Source organism: Herpailurus yagouaroundi, unplaced genomic scaffold, assembly GCF_014898765.1.
Source record: "Herpailurus yagouaroundi ecotype Mexico unplaced genomic scaffold, PumYag 190, whole genome shotgun sequence".
Classification (NCBI taxonomy): Eukaryota; Metazoa; Chordata; class Mammalia; order Carnivora; family Felidae; genus Herpailurus; species Herpailurus yagouaroundi.
The window spans coordinates 1,102,283-1,123,559 of NW_024412421.1; the positions used below are offsets into that span (position 1 = coordinate 1,102,283).

General features: G+C 39.5%; 1 protein-coding gene across 6 annotated transcripts in view; it reads right to left on the reverse strand.

The window, feature by feature from the left end:
- Positions 1–21,277, reverse strand: part of CUNH16orf87 (chromosome unknown C16orf87 homolog) — a 90,302-nt gene that overhangs the window by 20,323 nt on the left and 48,702 nt on the right. For 3 of the 6 annotated variants that reach the window (XM_040497919.1, XM_040497917.1, XM_040497918.1), the window contains exons 1-2: positions 14,298–14,681; positions 5,651–5,747 (exon numbers count right to left, since the gene is read on the reverse strand). In XM_040497919.1, coding sequence (XP_040353853.1) covers positions 5,651–5,747; positions 14,298–14,363 — 163 coding nt within the window. In that variant the 5' untranslated portion in view covers positions 14,364–14,681. Of the gene's footprint in view, positions 1–5,650; positions 5,748–14,297; positions 14,682–14,725; positions 14,826–21,277 lie in introns of those variants that run through there. The other 3 variants (XR_005797649.1, XR_005797650.1, XR_005797651.1) reach the window with 2 other exon arrangements.

A 21,277-nucleotide genomic window follows, 5' to 3' on the forward strand; every position in this document is an offset into this window, starting at 1 on the left:
TTGTGTAAGTAAAAGTCTTCCTTGATTCCTCCCTTCTTATTTAGTGATCTACCCATGTAGAAATCATTTTGTGGGGTCTTAAAATTAAAAACAAATGGAAAATAGAACTACCACATGATACAGCAATTCTACTTCTGGGTATTTATCCAAAGAAAATACTAACTTGAAAAGATACATGAACCCCATGTTCATTGTAGCATTATTTACAATAGCCAAGATTTGGAAACAATCTAAAGTGTCCACTGATGGATGAATGGATAAAGATAATGTGGAGTATTATTCGGTCATAAAACAGAATTGACAGAATAAAATCTTGCCATTTTTGGCAACATGGATGGCGATATGCTAAGTGATATGTTAGACAAAGGAAGATAAATACCATATAATCCCACTTATATGTGAAATCTTAAAAATCAAACCTAAACTCATAAATAACAGAGAACAGATTGGTGGTTGCCAGAGGTGAGACTTGGCAGGTTTGCGGGGATGGGGTGGGGTGGGCGGTGATCTGGGTTGAAGAGGGTCCTACAAGCTTCCAGTTACACTATACAATATACAAAGTACAAGTTTCTAACAACAATATAAATAAGTCATGACAAGTAACATACAACATGGTGACTATAGTTAATAATACTCTATTGCATATTTGAAAGTTACTAAGAGTAAATATTTAAAGTTCTCATTACAAGAAAAAAAACTTCTGTAAAAAAAAAAGTTCATGCAAGTATCGTTTTGTACTTTTTTTTTAAGTATTAAAGTTTATTTATTTTGAGAGAGACACAGCACAAGTGGGGGAGGGGCAGAAAGGGAGGGAGAAAGGGAGGGAGAGTGAAAGGGAGAGAGAGAAAGGAAATCCCAAGCAGTGCCTGACACAGGGCTCAAACCCACCAACTGTGAGATGATGACCTGAGCCAAAGTCGTGAGCTGGATGTTTAACTTACGGAGCCACTCAGGCACGCCCTGTACTTTTTTTCTTAAATTAACTTTTAGAGATTTTTCCATGTCAATACATAACAATTTGCACCATTCTCTCTAATTAGCATATACTATTGTTCCCTAAAAGACGTACCCTCCTTAATCACTCCCCACTGATAATATCTGGCTTCACTTTTCCTATTATAAACACTGTTGCCTGAAAATCCTAGTAAGTATTTCATTGTGTATTATAAACAACTATCTCCAGGTTACATACCTGTTGATAAAGAAGTCTAGATTCTAGGTTATGTGCATTTAAAACTTTTAACAACTACTGTCAGACTGTTCTGCAAAAAGGCTGTGGTGTTTTATAACCTCACCACTAGTATGAAAGTACTCATTCCACCATATTCATAAAAGTACTTGCAAATCCTTTACATTTTTGTCAGAATATGGGTAAAAAGAATGGTATTTTATTTCAACTGCATTTCCCTAATTATTAGTGAAATTCATTATCCTTCCAGATATATATTAGGTTGTCCATTTTCATTTTTTCTTTTACAAATTCTTATTCAAACTGAAATGTTTTGGATCCCATTGACCAGTGTTCATCAAGTACCTGGTGACTGTAGACATTTTAAAAATTATACTCTTCTCAATCTCCCACATACTACAAACTAACCAAGGTAAATCTTACTTTTAAGAAATTTAATTGTAAAAATGAACATTTACTGAGTACCTATAACATACTAAACTTTGTTTACATTAGCCATTTTTATATGCACTTCATCTGCACTTCAACCCTCTATGGTTGATACTATAAATCTACCTTACATGCAAGTAAGTAGCAGCCACTCAGAGGTTAATTAACTTGTTAGAGAGTGACAAAATTGGAATCTGAATCTGAAGCCAAGGTTTCCAACTCCCATGTTTGTACTATACCAACTGTTTTCTAGGCTTTGAATATTCTTAACCTTTCTCCTTAAAACCTTTTCCTCCTTTGGTTTCTACGGCACAGTCTACTTCTGATGTTCCTCCATTTTTTTAAACTATTTTTTGTTTCTTTTGCTGGTACCTCTTCCTCCTCCAGGGAATTTCTAGGCTTTATTGTCTCATCTTTACTTCAAGGTCACAAGGCCACTTTTATTAAACAACAGAACCTCAGGACATTCCAAATGTAAAATAATAATGAACTGCCTCTTATTTATCACCATGACTTAAGTACCACCACTCTCTCTTGTTTGTTCCCCTACAGCTGACATGTACATGCGCATCTTCTCAGTTGACCTGAACTCCCTAACAACCTCCACCATTTATGACTGGAGTTTGCCAGAGTTCAGTCTCTGAACTCCTTCCTTTTCCTACCCTATAGACCCTATGGCACAATCTCCTCCATTTCCATGATGACAACTACCATTCACTAATGGCTCAAAAGATTTATCTCCAGGGTCGCCAGGATGGCTCAGTCCAACGACTTCCCCTCAGGTCTTGATCTCACAGTGGGTGAGTTCCAGCCCCAAGTTGGGAGCTATGCTGTCAGCAGGCCTGGAGCCTACTTCAGATTCTCTGTCTTCCACTCTCTCTGCCCCTCCTGTGCTCATGCTCTGCCTCTGTCAAAAATAAACAAACATTAAAAAAAAAAAAACAACCACAAGATTTATCTCCAGGGGCACCTGAGTAGCTCAGTCCATTAAGCATCCAACTCTTGATTTCAGCTCAGGTCAGGATCTCACATTGTGAGATGGAGCCCTGCATAGGGCTCAGGATGGGCTTGGAGCCTGCTTGGGATTCCCGCTCTCTCCCTCTACCCCTCCTGCTCAGGAGTGCACATGCACTCATGCGTGCACTCTCTCTCAAAATTAGTAAATAAGCATAATAAAAGAGATTTATCTCCAGTTGAGGCTATTCCCTAAGCTTCAAACTCTGTCCAACTGGGAAAAAAATAACCCACAAGGATATTTCACAACCACATCCAAAACTAAATTCTTCATCTTTCCCTCAAAACTTGTCTTCCTTTTTATATTCCTTTTCTAACCAGTAATTCAAGTCATTGGGAGTCACTGTAAAAGTCTTCCTTCTGGTTCAAGTGATTCCAATTCCTTAATTGCAGCATCTGTCCCTTCTCTCTATCCTTGCTGGGTTTCTTCTTTATCTCATTTCTCACCTGAGCCATTGGTATACAGAAGGAGCTCAAAAATATTTGTTGAATAAAAAAAATTAACACATTTGTCCTGCTAAGGGACACAAACTATGTCTTACTCATTTTGGAGACCCAGAACTGAGTTGACACACCACCCAGAAATCTACTGAATGAATCATTCCAGGATTTCCATACCTGAACCAAACTTCAGAGAATATGACCCAGGAGAACCCATTTTTAACAAGCTCTCTGGATGACTCTTATATAACTAATCCAGCAAAGCCTTTATTCTCATAATGAATGGGAACAAACTTAAACAGAGGCAGAAATGGAATTAAATAATTTTCTTGACTCCTAGAATAAACACACCTCTCACAGACATAAATGTAAATAATTCTTAAATCATCTGCTACTATAACCTAACCACTCTCTTAGTATTCTCACTATTAGCATACTGCAATAGCCCACTTCTGTCTTGTACACCTTTCTCTAGACGACAGCCAAAATGGTATTTCTGAAAGGCAAATCAGATCATGCTACCTTTACCTCACTCCATCCCACATCCGAGGAATAGTTTCTCCTCACATTTTAAGAACAAAATCCAGGGGCGCCTGGGTGGCGCAGTCGGTTAAGCGTCCGACTTCAGCCAGGTCACGATCTCGCGGTCCGTGAGTTCGAGCCCCGCGTCAGGCTCTGGGCTGATGGCTCAGAGCCTGGAGCCTGTTTCCGATTCTGTGTTTCCCTCTCTCTCTGCCCCTCCCCCGTTCATGCTCTGTCTCTCTCTGTCCCAAAAATAAATAAACGTTGAAAAAAAAAAATTTTTTTAAAAAAAAGAACAAAATCCAAAACTTCTTACTCTGGTTTACAAAACTGTATGCAATCTGGCCCCTGCCTATCCCTCCGGCCTCATCTCCCACATTCCCCTGCTCTTACGGTCTACACTGCAACCACATTGGCCTTTTCATTCCTAAAATACACCAAAATTTTTTCAGCCCTAAAATTTTTGCATTTGCTATTTCATCTGTCAAGAATGTTCTTCTTGGGGCGCCTAGGTGGCGCAGTCGGTTAAGCGTCCGACTTCAGCCAGGTCACGATCTCACGGTCCGTGAGTTCGAGCCCCGCGTCGGGCTCTGGGCTGATGGCTCAGAGCCTGGAGCCTGTTTCCGATTCTGTGTCTCCCTCTCTCTCTGCCCCTCCCCCGTTCATGCTCTGTCTCTCTCTGTCCCAAAAATAAATAAACGTTGAAAAAAAAAAAAAAATTTAAAAAAGAATGTTCTTCTTGATCTTATCAGGGCTAGCCCCTTGTTCCAATTCAGCCTCAGTTTAAATGTCCCTTCTCAGAGAGGCCTTCTCCAGTCACTCAATCAAAAGTAGCCTTCTAGTCACATACTAGGACAGCAATCTATTTTAATTTCCTACAAGGCATTTATCACAAGCCAGTAACTGCCCTTTTTATTTGTTCATTGTCTATCTCATGCCCACAAGAATGTAAGCTCCATGACAGCAGTGAACCTCCCTTGACAGATTTCATTCATTACTTTACGCCCAAGGCTTAGAACAATGCCTAGCATATAGCAGTCACTCAAAATTTATTTGTAATCAATTTACTTTTATTTGGAGATCATCACTCTTCTAATATCACGCAAGGATAAATAACAAAATTTCATCTTTTAAGAAATATACTCACTGAATAAATCCAATTTGTCTACATTCATGGGAAAGTAAAACTCCAACAAAATTATTTTTTAGATATTCTAAATCAGAGAATTATAAAAAATAACCAATATGTCTAAAATTATATTCACATCAAAATCAAGTTATATTTTTCCAGTTACTAGTTAAAAAAAAAAAAAAAAACTTGACAGTTGTTATAAATTTTACCAGCACTGAGGGGGTAAAACCAAATGTCCATCAACCAGTGAATAAACAACATATTGTCACATAGCCATACAAAAATTACTAGTGAGCAGTAAAAAGCAATTGATTCTTATTGATCAACACAACAATATGGCTGATTCTTAAATTATGCTCAGTGAAAGCCAGGCAAAAAAAAGAGTACATACTGTATGATTCTATTTATATAAAGTTCTAAGAATAGTGACAGAAAACACATCAGTGGTTTTGTGGGGGTGAAGGCAGCAAGAAGAGAGTAACAAAGGGGAACTAGAAAACTTTTGGAAAGATGGACATTGTTCATTACCTTGATTTTGATGACAGGTGTAATCATATGATACAACCTATCAGACTGCACACTTTAAATATGTGCTATTTACTGAATATCAATGATACCTTAATTAAACTATTTAATTTGTAAAAATCAGATCAGATCACTCCCTTGTTTAAAACTCTTCTATGTTGAGACATATCCTCCAATAATAAACAGATTCATCAGCATTATAAGGGAGTTAACATTTAAATGGAATGAAGGGCAAACTAATGTCATAAACTGATTTCCAACAGCTAATAAGAACCAAAGGCATACTTTAATAGGTTTTAATTTTTAACTTCAACAGAGATGTAAATACTAAATTCACAAAAATTAGTTTTACATTTCTACATCAAAAAGCTAAATATGTGGTAAACTTTCATAATTACCTGTAGAAGGTGGTGATTTTTCTGGGTGTTTTGCATTTAAAAGTTTTCTGCTAATAAATATGTAACCACAGGGACACGATTTACATGCAACAGGAACCTGTACAAAAATAAGAAAAAGTGTATTATTACTATTCTTCTATTGAACTTCTCAGTGTTTATGTAGTCTCCTGAACTGAATGATAAATTATTGAAGTAGGGATCATAGATTTATTTAAACCCCACCCCCTTACAACAAATTGACACTGGTATTATGTCCTATACATCGTTACATTCTCCTAATGCTTTACAATACCATAAATATAGAAAATGCATGATAAACATGTGCTGATGAGAGTGACCCATAGAACACCATAACAGAATCAGAGCAAGGGAAAAAAATGTGGGATAAGAGGTAGTATGTTCTAAAATAAATGTTTGAGCCAATATCCCTGATGAATATGGATGCAAAAATTCTCAATAAGATACTAGCAAATCGAATTCAACAGCATATAAAAAGAATTATTCACCATGATCAAGTGAGATTCATTCCTGGGATGCAGGGCTGATTCAACATTTGCAAATCAATCAACGTGATACATCACATTGATAAAAGAAAATATAAGAACCATATGATCCTGTCAATCGATGCAGAAAAGCCATTTGACAAAATTCAGCAACCTTTCTTAATAAAAACCCTCGAGAAAGTCGGGATAGAAGGAACATACTTAAACATCATAAAAGCCATTTATGAAAAGCCCACAGCTAACATCATCCTCAATGGTGGAAAACTGAGAGCTTTTTCCCGGAGATCAGGAACACGACAGGGATGCCCACTCTCACCGCTGTTGTTTCACATAGTGTTGGAAGTGCTAGCATCAGCAATCAGACAACAAAAGGAAATTAAAGGCATCAAAATTGGCAAAGATGAAGTTAAGTTTTCACTTTTTGCAGATGACATGATATAATACATGGAAAATCCGACAGACTCCACCAGAAGTCTGCTAGAACTGATACATGAATTCAGCAAAGTTGCAGGATACAAAATCAATGTACAGAAATCAGTTGCATTCTTATACACTAATAATGAAGCAACACAAAGACAAATAAAGAAACTGATTCCATTCACAATTGCACCAAGAAGCATAAAATACCTAGGAATAAATCTAACCAAAGATGTAAAAGATCTGTATGCTGAAAACTATAGAAAGCTTATGAAGGTAATTGAAGAAGATATAAAGAAATGGAAAAACATTCCGTGCTCATGGATTGGAAGAATAAATGTTGTCAAAATGTCAATACTACCCAAAGCCATCTACACATTCAATGCAATCCCAATCAAAATTGCACCAGCATTCCTCTCGAAGCTAGAACAAGCAATCCTAAAATTCATATGGAACCACAAAAGGCCCCGAATAGCCAAAGGAATTTTGAAGAAGAAGACCAAAGCAGGAGGCATCACAATCCCAGACTTTAGCCTCTACTACAAAGCTGTCATCATCAAGACAGCGTGGTATTGGCACAAAAACAGACACATAGACCAATGGAATAGAATAGAAACCCCAGAACTAGACCCACAAACGTATGGCCAACTCATCTTTGACAAAGCAGGAAAGAACATCCAATGGAAAAAAGACAGTCTCTTTAACAAATGGTGCTGGGAGAACTGGACAGCAACATGCAGAAGACTGAAACTAGACCACTTTCTCACACCATTCACAAAAATAAACTCAAAATGGATAAAGGACCTGAATGTGAGACTGGAAACCATCAAAACCCTAGAGGAGAAAGCAGGAAAGACCTCTCTGACCTCAGCCGTAGCAATCTCTTACTTGACACATCCCCAAAGGCAAGGGAATTAAAAGCAAAAATGAATTACTGGGACCTTATGAAGATAAAAAGCTTCTGCACAGCAAAGGAAACAACCAACAAAACTGAAAGGCAACCAATGGAATGGGAAAAGATATTTGCAAATGACATATCGGACAAAGGGCTAGTATCCAAAATCTCTAAAGAGCTCACCAAACTCCACACCCAAAAAACAAATAACCCAGTGAAGAAATGGGCAGAAAAAACATGAATAGACACTTCTCAAAAGAAGACATCCGGATGGCCAACAGGCACATGAAAAGATGCTCAACGTTGCTCCTCAGCAGGGAAATACAAATCAAAACCACACTCAGATATCACCTCACGCCAGTCAGAATGGCCAAAATGAACAAATCAGGAGACTATAGATGCTGGAGAGGATGTGGAGAAACGGGAACCCTCTTGCACTGTTGGTGGGAATGCAAACTGGTGCAGCCACTCTGGAAAACAGTGTGGAGGTTCCTCAGAAAATTAAAAATAGACCTACCCTATGACCCAGCAATAGCACTGCTAGGAATTTACCCAAGGGATACAGGAGTACTGATGCATAGGGGCACTTGTACCCCAATGTTTATAGCAGCACTCTCAACAATAGCCAAAATATGGAAAGAGCCTAAATGTCCATCAACTGATGAATGAATAAAGAAATTGTGGTTTATATACACAATGGAGTACTACGTGGCAATGGGAAAGAATGAAATATGGCCCTTTGTAGCAACATGGATGGAACTGCACAGTGTTATGCTAAGTGAAATAAGCCATACAGAGAAAAACAGATACCATATGGTTTCACTCTTATGTGGATCCTGAGAAACTTAACAGAAACCCATGGGGGAGGGGAAGGAAAAAAAAAAAAGAGGTTAGAGTGGAAGAGAGCCAAAGCATAAGAGACTCTTAAAAACTGAGAACTGAGGGTTGATGGGGGGTGGGAGGGAGGGGAGGGTGGGTGATGGGTATTGAGGAGGACACCTTTTGAGATGAGCACTGGGTGTTGTATGGAAACCAATTTGACAATAAACTTCATATATTGAAAAAAAAATAAAAAATAAATAATAAATAATAAAATAAAATACATGTTTGAAAGCAGTTTATTAGAACTAGTTAGAAAAGAGAACATGGTTAGAAAGTAATTAAAGAAATCCCAGCATAAGAATGAGGGCCCGACTGGAATACGCTAATTTGATAAGACATAGGCATCTTTATTACATAGGCATGTTTATTACAGCATTATTTACAATAGCCAAGATATCCAACCCAAGTGTCCATCCACAGATAAATGGATGAAGAAGATGTGATACACACACACATACACACAGTAGTATTACTCAGACATAAAAAGAATGAGATTTTGCCAGTTGTGACAACATAGATGGACCTTGAAAAGATTATGCTGGGTCGCTTGCGTGGCTCAGTCGAGAAAGTGTCCAACTCTTGATTTTGGCTCAGGTCATGATCTCACAGTTCATGGGTTTGAGCCCCATGTCAGGCTCTGCACTGACAGCACAGAGCCTGGTTGGGATTCTTTCTCTCTTCTCTCTCTGTTCCTCTCTCTCTCTCAAAAATAAACAAACATTAAAAAAAAATATTATGCTAAGTGAAATAAGTCAGAGAAACACAAATATCATATGATTTCACTTATATGTGGAATCCAAAAAACAAATCAACAAACAAACAAAAGCAGAAACAGACGCATAAATACAGAGAACAAATTGATGGCCCCTTTGGGGTGGGGCATAGGTAGGGGTATGGGCAAAATGGGTAAAGGAGAATGGGATGTTTAGGCTTCCAATTATAGAACAAAGTAAAGTCACTGGGTTGAAAGGCACAGCACAAGGAATACAGTCAATGGTACTGGAATAGACTCCTAGGGTGACAGACGGTAGCTACATTTATGGTGAACACATCTTAACCTATACTATCAAAATATTATAATGTACACCTGAAACTAATGTAACACTGCCAAACATACTTCTGTTAAAACCATTTTTTTAAAGGGAAAGTACTGAAAATGACTCGGGTTCTAAAATGAGAGGGTAAGATGCCAATTGCCACTGACAAAAGAGTAGTTCACAACAATCACTTTGAAGGGCAAAAGTATAGCACAAACAAAAGAGAATGTAGAAGTCAAGATCTAGGATCTTTTTTCTTTTAATATTTTTATTTATTTGAGAGAGAGAGAGAGAGAGAGAGCACGCTCAAGTCCGAGCGGGAGGGGCAGAGAGAGAGGGAGACACAGAATCCGAAGCAGGCTCCAGGCTCTGCTCTGTCAGCACAGAGCCCAACACGGGGCCTGAACCCATGAGCCCTGAGATCATGACCTGAGCCAAAGTCAAATGATTTACCGACTGAGCCATCCAGGCGCCCCCAACCTTCTGTTTCCAAATGTGTAAATTACTTACAAGCGGCTTTCTCCATGTCAAGTCTATAATGATTTTTCAAAAGCCAAATATTATTAAAAATTATTTTTAAAAGTTTGATTTTGCATAGTAATTTCACTAATACTAGCCTTAATGATCCTTGAAATCAAGACATGTTCACCAAAAACCAGAAAGTAATCTCAATAAAAAGTACTCAGAATAATTATGGTCAGAAAATTGTAATTTACTTTTCAAGATAAATTCCATTTGCCCATTGTTTTGCCTGTGTGAAAGCTTAGCTACAATTATAAAGCTTTTTATCCACATATATAAAAAAATGCTTCATGGTCTAAAATATAAATACTTGATCTGATTAAACTAAATTAATATTTTGATAGAATTTTTTTACATGAAAATACTAAACAAAGGATCTCTAGTTTGCAATTTCAGAAAAATCACAATGAATCCTATAAAAATAATTGAACTCCAGATAGCTCAAACAGCATGCTTTATCAAGAATATGATGAGATTCTTTCAAACCAGGACAGAAAATGTAATGTTACATTTTCTACTACTGTAAAATGTACCCAAAATAGATGTTTGTCATTTTAAAATTTCACATCTTCACAGAAATCAAACTCAAAGGCACTGACTCATTTCCTTTACACTTACACTATTAAGGTAATTCACTGTACTGTAAACTATTTTAAATTAGTGCTATCCAAAAAACACAGAAACATGATGTTCTTGTTCAAAAGGTCTTTTGCTACTCAGCAAGCATATTCTTCCAGTCACTAAAACCGAACAAATATAAATTTAGGTCTCTGTCTTATACACAAGAATAATATATCAACCTATATCCAGAATTAACAGAGGGCTGCACTTAAGTGAGACATGTACATTTGCCTTTGGGATAAAGAATGTACAAATACCAATCGATCGGTGGATTTTCATCCCTTAGTAAATGTTTTATGACTAGAAACATTCATGCGCCTGAGCTAAGTTACCCTAAAGTCCCTTTTAAATGGAAAGTTGTCCTTCCCCTAATCCCAACTCTGATAAAAACACAACCACCACCAAAACCCAGATCCTAGAGAAAGAATATTAAATAGGGTGGACTTCGGTAATATTGCTCTTTTATAGTACAATTTGGATTTTAAACAAAAAAATCCTAAATTTCCTTCAAATTTCAGTTGTAATGACAAAGATGATACTAACAAAAGTTCTAATGCTATACTCTCAGGATTTTAAAATAAAAAAAATAATAAAAAACCTAAAGTTTGTTTACTGATGACTTATTGGGTATCAATTTATCCCTTGTAAAGTGCATTCAGATTGTTTACAAGTAAAAAAGGTAAAAATAGGGGCCCTGGGTGGCTCAGTCAGTTAAGTGTCTGACTTTGGCTCAGGTCATGATCTCGCAGTTAACAAGTTCAAGCCCCGCATTGGGTAAAAAAACAAGTGCAAAAACAAGACCCTGGTTCTATATTGTTTCATTGATTTTCAAAAGTTCAAAATAACCACACTACAGAGAACTCATTTACATTTCCTTACTAACAGAACCAAAGTGACCTACAGTGGACACGTTTGCAACATAACACATAAAATTTCCTATAAATGGAAAAAAACTGCTTTATTAAAAAATTTTAAGGCAAAAACAGACACATATACAAAAGATACCAGACAACTAATAAGAATCTTGAATATTCCTATATACAAGATGGTTCAATAATTTGAGCTACTTGATGTGAAACCTCTCGAAAAATGAAAAGTATTGTGGTTTAGATGTTTCAGAACTGTATTTTCAATACAGGATATAAAGGGGATGTTACAAAGCAACTGAAAATCTATGTCTTTCTTGCTTGATCTCTGTACCTGTTTTTAAACTTTTACACACACGGAAACAGAACATACAGGCTCTGCGCTGACAGCACAGAGCCTGCTTGGGATTTTCTCTCTCCTTCTCGCTCTCTGACCCTCCCACACGCGCATACATGAACTCTCTCTCAAAATAAATAAATACTTTTTTAAAAAATGGCTTTCTAGATTATAACTTTTTTCTCATTTGTAACTATTAGAAGATTGTATTCTCCAATAATTAGAAATTTAAAATTAATTTTATTTCCTTCAATCCAGTTGCTTTTAGTAAAAGATAAATCATTTTTAAGAATCACCAAAAGGTTTTTTTTAATGTTTATTTATTTTTGAGAGAGCACAGGTGCAAGGGAAGGGCAGAAAAAGAATCTCAAGCAGGTGCCTCACTGTCAGTGCAGAGCCCAAGGCTCGAATGGAACTCACAAACCATGAAATCATGACCTGAGCCAAAATCAAGAGTGGCACCCTTAACTGACTGAGCCATCCAGGAGCCCCAAGAATCACCAAAAATTTTAATTAGTCCTCATGTATACTATATTCTCTTAAATATTCAGAATAAAAAACAAAACCAACATTTTAAATTATATAGTAGCTTGCCATGGACTGAATCATGTCCCTCCCAAAATTTGTAAATTGAAACGCTAACCCCTAATCTGAAGGTATTTGGAGATTAGATAATCAGGTTTAAAGTCCCGAGAGTGGGGCCCTCATGATGGCATTAGTGCCCTTATAAAAAAAGAACAGAACCAGAAAGCTCACTCTCTTCGAGGATCTGGGACTCCCAAACTCTAGAACTGTGAAAAAATAAATTACTACTGTTTGAGCCACCTTATCTATGGTATTTTGTAATGGCAGCTTGGGGGGGGGGGGGAGTTTTGTGTGTGTGTAACAAAATTAATGTATGTTTACAAATAAAATGCTCATCACATTTTGCTGAACAATTAAGGGGACTCCTAACAAGTTTATTATCCTTTCCTTTTTCTTTAACCAGGATATTAAAAACAGGTTATTTTTCCCAAAAGATTCCATTATGCCAAGTAAAACAAGGTCAAGACTTGCAATAACTTGTGCCCTACAAAAACTGGAATGCATAAAGCATACCATGTAAACCTTATACTGCAGTTCATTAGAACAAATGGAAATGATTTAAATATTGATATTATCTAGCAAAGAGACTTAAATCACAAAATCCAATTTTGTCAGATTTAACAAATTTTAATGGTAAGAATAGAAGTTTAACTTTACTTCAAAAAACATGGCTAAATTGTTTTTATACTGCATACCCAATAAACTCAAAAGATCAATAAACTAATTCTCCTTACACAATCTTCCTTCCTTGAATTTCTATCACTGCTCATAAAATATACTGAAACATGTAATGTTTTCTTTTACTAGATTAGATCAACGTACGAGATTGCTCTTAAAGAATGCACTAACATCAGCATGTTATTTTTTTAAAAAGCTCTCCAGCTATTTACTGGAGCCATATTACTCCTGTTTTAAAGAAAAAAAAAATTTTTTTTTTAAAAAAGGAGGGGAGAAAGGTAGTCATTTTGAAAAAACTGCCTCAGTAGAAAAGAAAAAAATCACACCCAGATCTGCACATTGGCATGTAATAAGGGCCTTCAGATGGTTTTATTGAGAGTTTTAACTCAATAGATTGTAAGACTTAGAGGAACGTCCATTATTCTAGTAAACAATGAGGCATGCATAAAACTAACAAACAGTAAAATGCGATTTTAAAAATTACAGCTGTCACTATTAATTCTGTGCAGTAAGAAGTCATTTAAAATTCTTAAAACTACATACAAATTTTTTAAAAGATCTGGAAGCAGAAACGCCAAATTTTTAACAGCGGATACGAGGGCGGGTGGGGGAAGTGAGGAGCGCCCAGAAGGCAAGGGCTTCAATGGGGGCGTTATTCAATAATGTTCCACAAAAAACAATGTAAAGATTCACTTTTATTTCCCTTAAAACTATAAGGAATACATATTTATAAGAAAAAAATTGTCCAAATTCGCCTAAACTTGAAACCATTGCATTGCGGCCCCTTTTGTCACATTAAGCCTCCGCCTAGCTCGCGGCAGAACAGTTTTGGGGGTTCACTGTATACATCTTATGTGAACAAAGCAACCCTGCGTGGCAGCAGCCGCTTTCGGAGCCAGAACCCAGGAGCCTGGAGCTGGGCACATCGGGCATTCTCGTCGGGCAGAAAGGGAGCTGAAGGGGCAGTGCTCGTCCACTTGGGCCGCTGCCCCCACACTCCCGCCGCTGTCAACCGGGGCCGGCCAGGCGACTCGGGAAGGGTCCGGACAGGCTCCAGACAAACCCACGCCTCCCTCCCGCGCACACAGTCGCCTGGCTGACACTGCCAGGTGGGCACCGGCCGGACTGCGACCCTGAGCGCCTCCCTGGCACCCCCTCGGCTCAGCCCGGCCCGTTCCGGGGTTCCACTGTAGCCCCCGAGCCCAAGGGCCGGCCCGTCCACTCGGCCTCCCGAACCCGGCGAGGCGGCCTCTCCACAGCCAACGGCCGCCCGCCCGCGCACTCGCCCGGTCCTCTGCGCCCACCTGTTGGTCGCACTCGGGGCACGATTTGGTGGCCATCTTCACTTTCTTGGCTCGAGTTGCAGACATGCTCCTCTCCGGGTGCGGAGGCAGTGGCAGCAGCAGCGGCGGCGACGGCGGCGGCGGCGGCGGCGGCAGCGGCAGCAGCTCGGGCTCCTCCCCTAGTATCTCATCGGCCCTGCCTCCGCCAGGCGGGTCCCTGCTGGCCAGACCAAGGGTTGGGCGGGTGCGCGCGCGCGTGCGCGAATTCGCACGGAGCCTGCGTGCCGGGGGAGGGGGGGCGGCGGCGTGCACCAGCAGCGGCCGCAGGCCTCTCGCGTCGACTCCGCGGGCCCCCGAGACGCGCTCCCACACTCACGGCACCGGTCTTCGAGCGTGTCCAGATTCTCACGAGACGAGACGGTCTCGAAGGTCCAGCGCCACAATGACCACGCCTTCTGCGGAATGCGTGGGGGCGTGGCTTGGGCGTGGCTCAGCAGTAACGGGCGTCGGGATCGGCCAACGAATGCACAGATAAGGCGGGTCGTGGTGCTGGACACCCCCTCCCCCCGGGAGGAAGGAGATCGTGAGTGAAAGTGGTGGAAGAGAAAGCGCGCTTAGCACAAGTCGCGGCATTTAATACACTTCAGTGAATGTTAGCTTCTCTAATTATTGAGGAATTGTAATAGACACCTGCTGAGTCTGCTGTATGTCAAGCCTAGAATCGGCGCTAAGAGATACAAAATTCAACGTTAACTCAAATATGGAAAGCTAATTCTGCCAGCCAGACAAATGTGAATACTAGGAAGTGCCTGCCCTCAAAAAATATGCAGACTACTGTGGTACATGGCCTAATATTAGAATACAGAAGAACTGGGCGGTTGATAGGAAGAGTAAATCAGTTGACTATTTAGAACTTCATACCAAAATTTTAAAGCCACATAGCCATTGACCTAGCCTCATAATCTAGCAATTCATCCCTAATAGTGGAAAAGATATTTTCCACCTGTACTCAAATCCATTTGTGCAAAGATATTGCACTTTGCGTCTCTGCTTGTCAGAGCAAAATCAGAAACAGTCCCGGTGTACGACAACAAATTGCTTGGGCAAATTAAGGCATGCACGCAGCAGAATATCGCTGCAGTTCTTTAAAGAATGAGATAGATCGGTATGAAGTGATATAATGGTCTCCAAAATACAGTGTTGGAGCACCTTAAGCATCCAACTTCGGCTTAGGTCATGATCTCAAGGTTCATGAGTTCAAGCCCTGCGTAGGGCTCTGTGCTGACAGCTCAGGGCCTGAAGTCTGCTTCGAATTCTTTGTCTCCATCTCTCTGCCCCTCTCCTGCTCGTGCTTTCTCAAAAATAAATATTAAGAAAAAATTTTAAAACAAGTGTTAATTGGAAAAACAAGGTACAGAACACCTTATAAAAATAATATGAAAATGTATTTATACTTGAATATGTATTGAGAAACTGGAGAAAAGGAAATGGACAGCAGGAATAGGAAGACTTATTTTTCATTCCCTATCATTCATATATCCATTCAATTCATATTATTTGAATTTTCTACTAGATCAACCTAGTATGGCCTTTTCCCCCATAAAGGGAAAAGAATTTATAACAACTACTTAAGAGCTACTTAAGAGGTCACCTGCCCCACTGTTGAGGGAGTTAGAAGTCCTAGAAAGCTTTCTAGAAAAGTCATCTCCACAGCTGAATCCCTAAGGATGTCAAGTGGAGGTCTCAGGCAGATGGGGCAGAGAAAGTAAGCAATTTGGTGTGGGAACACCAAGTGCAGGGCAAAGTGCTGGGGAGGTGTGCTATATCCAGTTATGCAGGGTCTTCGCTACCATGGGAAGAAGTTCAGGATTCATCCTGAGGACAATGGGGCAATAAGGGTTTTAAGTTGGAGTAACATGATTCGATTCGAATTTGAGAATGTTTCGTCCAGCAAAATTTAAGTTATCAGACCTGAGACAGGAGAAAAGAAAGGTCACTAAAGGAGAGGAGAGGGACTAAAAAATATGAAGGCCATAATGTTAGCAAAACTTGAGAAGCCATTTTGCTGTGGCAGAGAGTTATCAGGGGTATTTCCAGGATAGCTCTGAAGTATCTATTGCAAAGGACTGGAGGACTAGAAGGAGCCATGGAAGATAGTGCTGCAGTTTTCCAAGAATGGGGTGGGACACGAATCAGAAACCTAGGCCCTGCAATCCAAGCCCTTAGGAGTTTTTTGAAAGTTTCATTTCCTTTTTCTGGAAATTTCCTCAAAAGCTCACTTGGCTGGGGTAGGTGTTAATGAAGAGGTCTTTTAATGTCTTTAACTCTATGGGGTTTCCAATATGGTTAATGTGGCAGACACTGACAGTTGGCTGACACAAACTCCATCTAGGTCCCTGCTTCTCTCTAGATGCCTTCTAGCTAAAGTGGTCATGTGGAGTTATCTGGTCAATAAGATATAAACCAGTCTGCTGAGTGGAGTTATCTGGCCAAAAAGATATAAACCAAAGTCTGCTGAGTGGGATTTGCTGGAAAGGTTCTGAGTTCCTGATAAAAATGAACAGATTCGGGGCGCCTGGGTGGCTCGGTCGGCTGAGCGTCCAACTTTGGCTCAGGTCATGATCTCACCACTTGTGGGTTCCAGCCCCGCGTCAGGCTCTGTGCTGATGGCTCGGAGCTTGGAGCCTGCTTCTGATTCTGTCTCCCTCTCTCTGCCCCTCTCCTGCTTCTGCTCTGTCTTTTTCTTGCAAAAATAAATAAAGGTTAAAAATTTTTTTTAAATGAACAGATTCATGTTAAAAAAAACTCTTTGTCCTTTGCCCTTCATACTTTTTCTTACTGTCTGGGGCATGAACAAGAGACCCTGAAGGTACAAAAAGCCATCTTAGGATGAGACAATGAGGTGTCATATTAGTTACTTATTGTTACATAACAAAGTACCCCAAAACTTGGTGGCTCAGAACAACAAACATTACCTCAGTTTCTCTGGGTTAGGAATCCAGGTGTGGTTCTGCAATCCCATCTGAATGCTCAACCAAAAGGAGATCTATTTCTATGCTCACTCTTTTGATTGTTGGCAGACTGTCCCCTATCACATCATCTCTTCACAACATGGCAATTGTGAGCTGCATCACAATATAGCGATTTGGCTTTCCCTAGAATGAGTAATCCCAAAAAGTATGAGAGAATGCTCATGACAGAAGCCACAGTTTTTATAACTTAATCTCAGAAATGGCATCTCATTGCTTCTGCTGTATTCTAGTCACTAAGCTAGTCACAAAACCCAGCCCACACTCAATGGGCTGACTACCTCAGAAGCCATGCATAGAACTATAATCAAAGTCCACTAAGGATGAAGAAAGTGCGTGGGTCCCTGATAGCACTGTTAAGTGCCTACTCCAGTCATAGCCTGCCTCCCTATTTTCCTTATAATGTGAAAGGGGGAAAGTAGCTCAAAATAAGATACAGCTCCACACCCACCAGAATAGATAAAAAGAGTGACATCAAATGTTAGTGAGAATGGGGGGTATAAAATAGTGTAATCACTTTGGGAAAAGGTCTAGGAAAACTAGATTTATACATATGCCTATGACCCAGTATTTCCAATCTTAGATATTTATCCAAAAGATACAAAAGATACGTCCACAAAAAGACTTGTGCAAGAATATTCATAACAGCTTTATTCAAAATAGGCTCAAACTGTGAAAAAAAAAACCCACAAATGTCCATCAAACAGGTAAATAGATAAATTGTTATATTTGTTTCACGGAATACTAATCAGCTTTTCAAAGGAATGAAACATTGATACACACAAAATGGGTTAATTTCAAAAACATTATGCTTAGTAAACGAAGCCTTACACAAAAGAGCACATCCTGTACAATTCTATTTATGTGTAATTCTAGAACAGGCAAAACTATTCCATGGTAGAAAAAAAATCAGAGCAGTTGTTTTGCCTCTTGGGGTCTTGTAAGAGTGGGGATAAAATGAAAAGGGGTATGAGAGAACTTTCTGGGCTGATAGTAATAGTCTGTATCTTCAACAGGGATTTGTATTACACAAGTGTTTGCATTTGTCAAAACATACTGAATAGTACAATTAAGATTTGGGCATTTTATCAAATTTAAATTTATGAGAACAAGAACTTTAAACAAATATTGAATTCTAGGTAATGATATGTATGCTAAAGTATTAAGGGTGAAATGTGCTAATGCCTGCAACTTTACATTGAAAGGCATAAAAAAAAAAGGATAGCTACGTGGGTAGGTTAAGTGATAAAGTATAATCATAAAGTAAAGTAATGTCAATTTAGGTGGCTGGCATACAGGTGTTCACTGTAAAATTCAGGTATTTTGTTTTTATGTTTGAAAATGTTCATAAGTTACAGGAAACAAAACCTACGTATTTAAGCCACTGTTCATTAGGTTTTCAATTATGTCTTATCCACATATTCCTTACTTACACTGATACCAAAACAAGGATTTTTCCATAAAGTGAATGACACTGGCCCTAATACTTATTCATTTAATAAACATTTACTAGGTACCTACCATGTGCTGGACCTTGTGCTCTTGATGTGGGTATAATCTTGTGAGGAAAAAAAGTCCCTGCTGTTGTGAATCTTATAATCCAACAGAGAAGATGACAAACATATACTATCACACCAATACGAAGGAACCATACTGGGGCTCTAAGTCCATTGACAAGGAGACCTGACCTGTAGTGGGGTGGGGTAATCAGGTAAGATATCCTGGGAGAAATGTGCATGACAGGTAGAGTTAATAAGGTGAAGAACAGTAGCAGCACGGACAAATTAGCTGAGATAAAAGGAAGTGAAAGGAGGTTCTGTGGCCAAAGCACCAACAGAAAGAAGAGAGAGTCCAACCTACTGGCAGGTCCTGAAAGAGTCTACTTTCCACTGGCTTTTGATCCTATCTCTAACTTTACCCAAGACCTTTTATGCATGCTATTAAAGTAACTGTAGGTGCTCTAGTCTCATAATAAGCAATCAGACCAGGCAGGAGCTTCTTTAATAACGGTTACTACGTACTTAATAAACCAAAATGGCTATCAGAGCCACTTTGTTTTTTTGTTTTAAGTAAACTCTACCCCCAACACAGGGCTCTAACTCACGACCCCAAGATCAAGAGTCACGTAAGTGACTCAAAGCCACTTCATATTCCCTTTTGTAATAAGGACCCAAGCCAGGGAATGGCAGGGAGATGAGATGTAGCAGCTTCCATCTCACTCCTTTGACACTCAAACCAAAGTTTCTACCAAGGAACCTCTTAAAGCTTTTTTTTTTCCCCCTAGGAAAGGAGAATAAGATGGGATGCTTGGCAGGACTTTATGTGTATAAAATTTCTCATTTTTCTTGAAAATCTAATATAGCTTCCAGTTATAAATTTAAAGCTGTAGTTCCAGGGCACCTAGGTGGCTCAAGTCAGTTGAGTGTTCAACTCTTGATTTTGGCTCAGGTCATGATCGTACAGTTTGTGAGATGGAGCCTTGTGTTGGACTCTGCACTGTTAGCTGCTTGGGATTCTCTCTCTCCCTCTCTCTCTGCCTTTCCCCCACTTGTGCTCTCACATCTCTCTCAAAATAATCTTAAAAAAAAAAAAAAGTTGTTGTTGCTACTTACTACAGAAAAGCCACAGGCTCAAAGTGACTGAAGAAGTCATCCCTCTTCTACAGCTGGGTACCTCTGGACAGTCCAAGCCAGGCACCGGCCTCAGTGAGCACTGAACTCACCCCAACTGGCTACCGTGGACACAGAGGGGCCTCCAGAGGTATCCCACACACCTTACTTTGTTTCTTCTGCTTTTACTTTTCATAGTATTAAATACTACTTATTGGGCATCTACTCCATGCCTGTGCTTTACATTGTCCCTCTTGATCCCCAACCCCTGCAAGGTGGTATCATGAACTTCATTTTACAGTTTAGTAAGGCTCAGGGGAGAGTATCAGTCAGGAATCTTTCTTCTGCCAAAATAGCCCAGCTCTCCAAAACAGTTTAAGCAAAAAGGGCACTTGCCATCTCACATAACCAAAATATATTAATAGTAGTAAAGGCACAACTCAATCCAGGACCCATTTCTGCCTCTCAAGTCTACACCCCTTCTTGGAGGTGGTAAGGACGATTGCTAGGATAACTGAACATTCTATAACTGCTCCTTTCCATGTGTCATCATATTTCACTGCTTCTTTTTGGGTTGCCTACCCATCCCCAAACCACTCATTTGGGCTGAACAAGGATATCCACCAACTGTTTTAGACACAAGTCTAGGATCCAACTCTGAAGTCTGACAAGGGGTCTGAGAATTGAGGAAAGGATGAATGGCCATAAAGCAACTACTACTCAGACTAAGTAACTATACAACACCACTTTCTTTCACATTGGGCAACCCTCTGTGACCATTTGACCTCACCCTTGTACTTGCTGCCTTTCATATAAAGTCCTTCCCATACTTCTGGTTTTAGCCTGGTTACCTTATCAGTCTGAGCTAAATCTCAGGCTTCATTCTCTCTTGAGAGTAAGCAAGAGTCCACAAAAACACTAAATAGATTCCTTGACAATCCAAGGATGGGGCAGTAAAATAAGCAGGTGACTCCAGACCAGGGCATCCAGCCAGGGGAGTAAATTAGAACTGAAAGGCACTCTGCTCACAAAGCCTCTGTCATAGCGCAGGACTGTTACCAAAGAAAGGGACATCTTTATTTTTAATTTATAGTAATGCATCCCATGGTCTTTAATCTTTTAGCTCACAGTCAATTCTACTTTAGGTAATTTCCATTCCATCTTTCCCTCCAATTGTCTCCCTTCTTCCCTCTTTCTGTCTCTTCAAGTAAGATCCATTCCAGGATGTCCTTCTCTCACCTCTTAGCTTTTAGGATTCCCTAACTCTCCTTCATAGGATAGACATAGCAAGTTGTCAGGAGGGAGAAAGGCAGGAAGAGGACCATCAGTTATCTTTATGCCAACTTAATCCCTGGAAGCCACA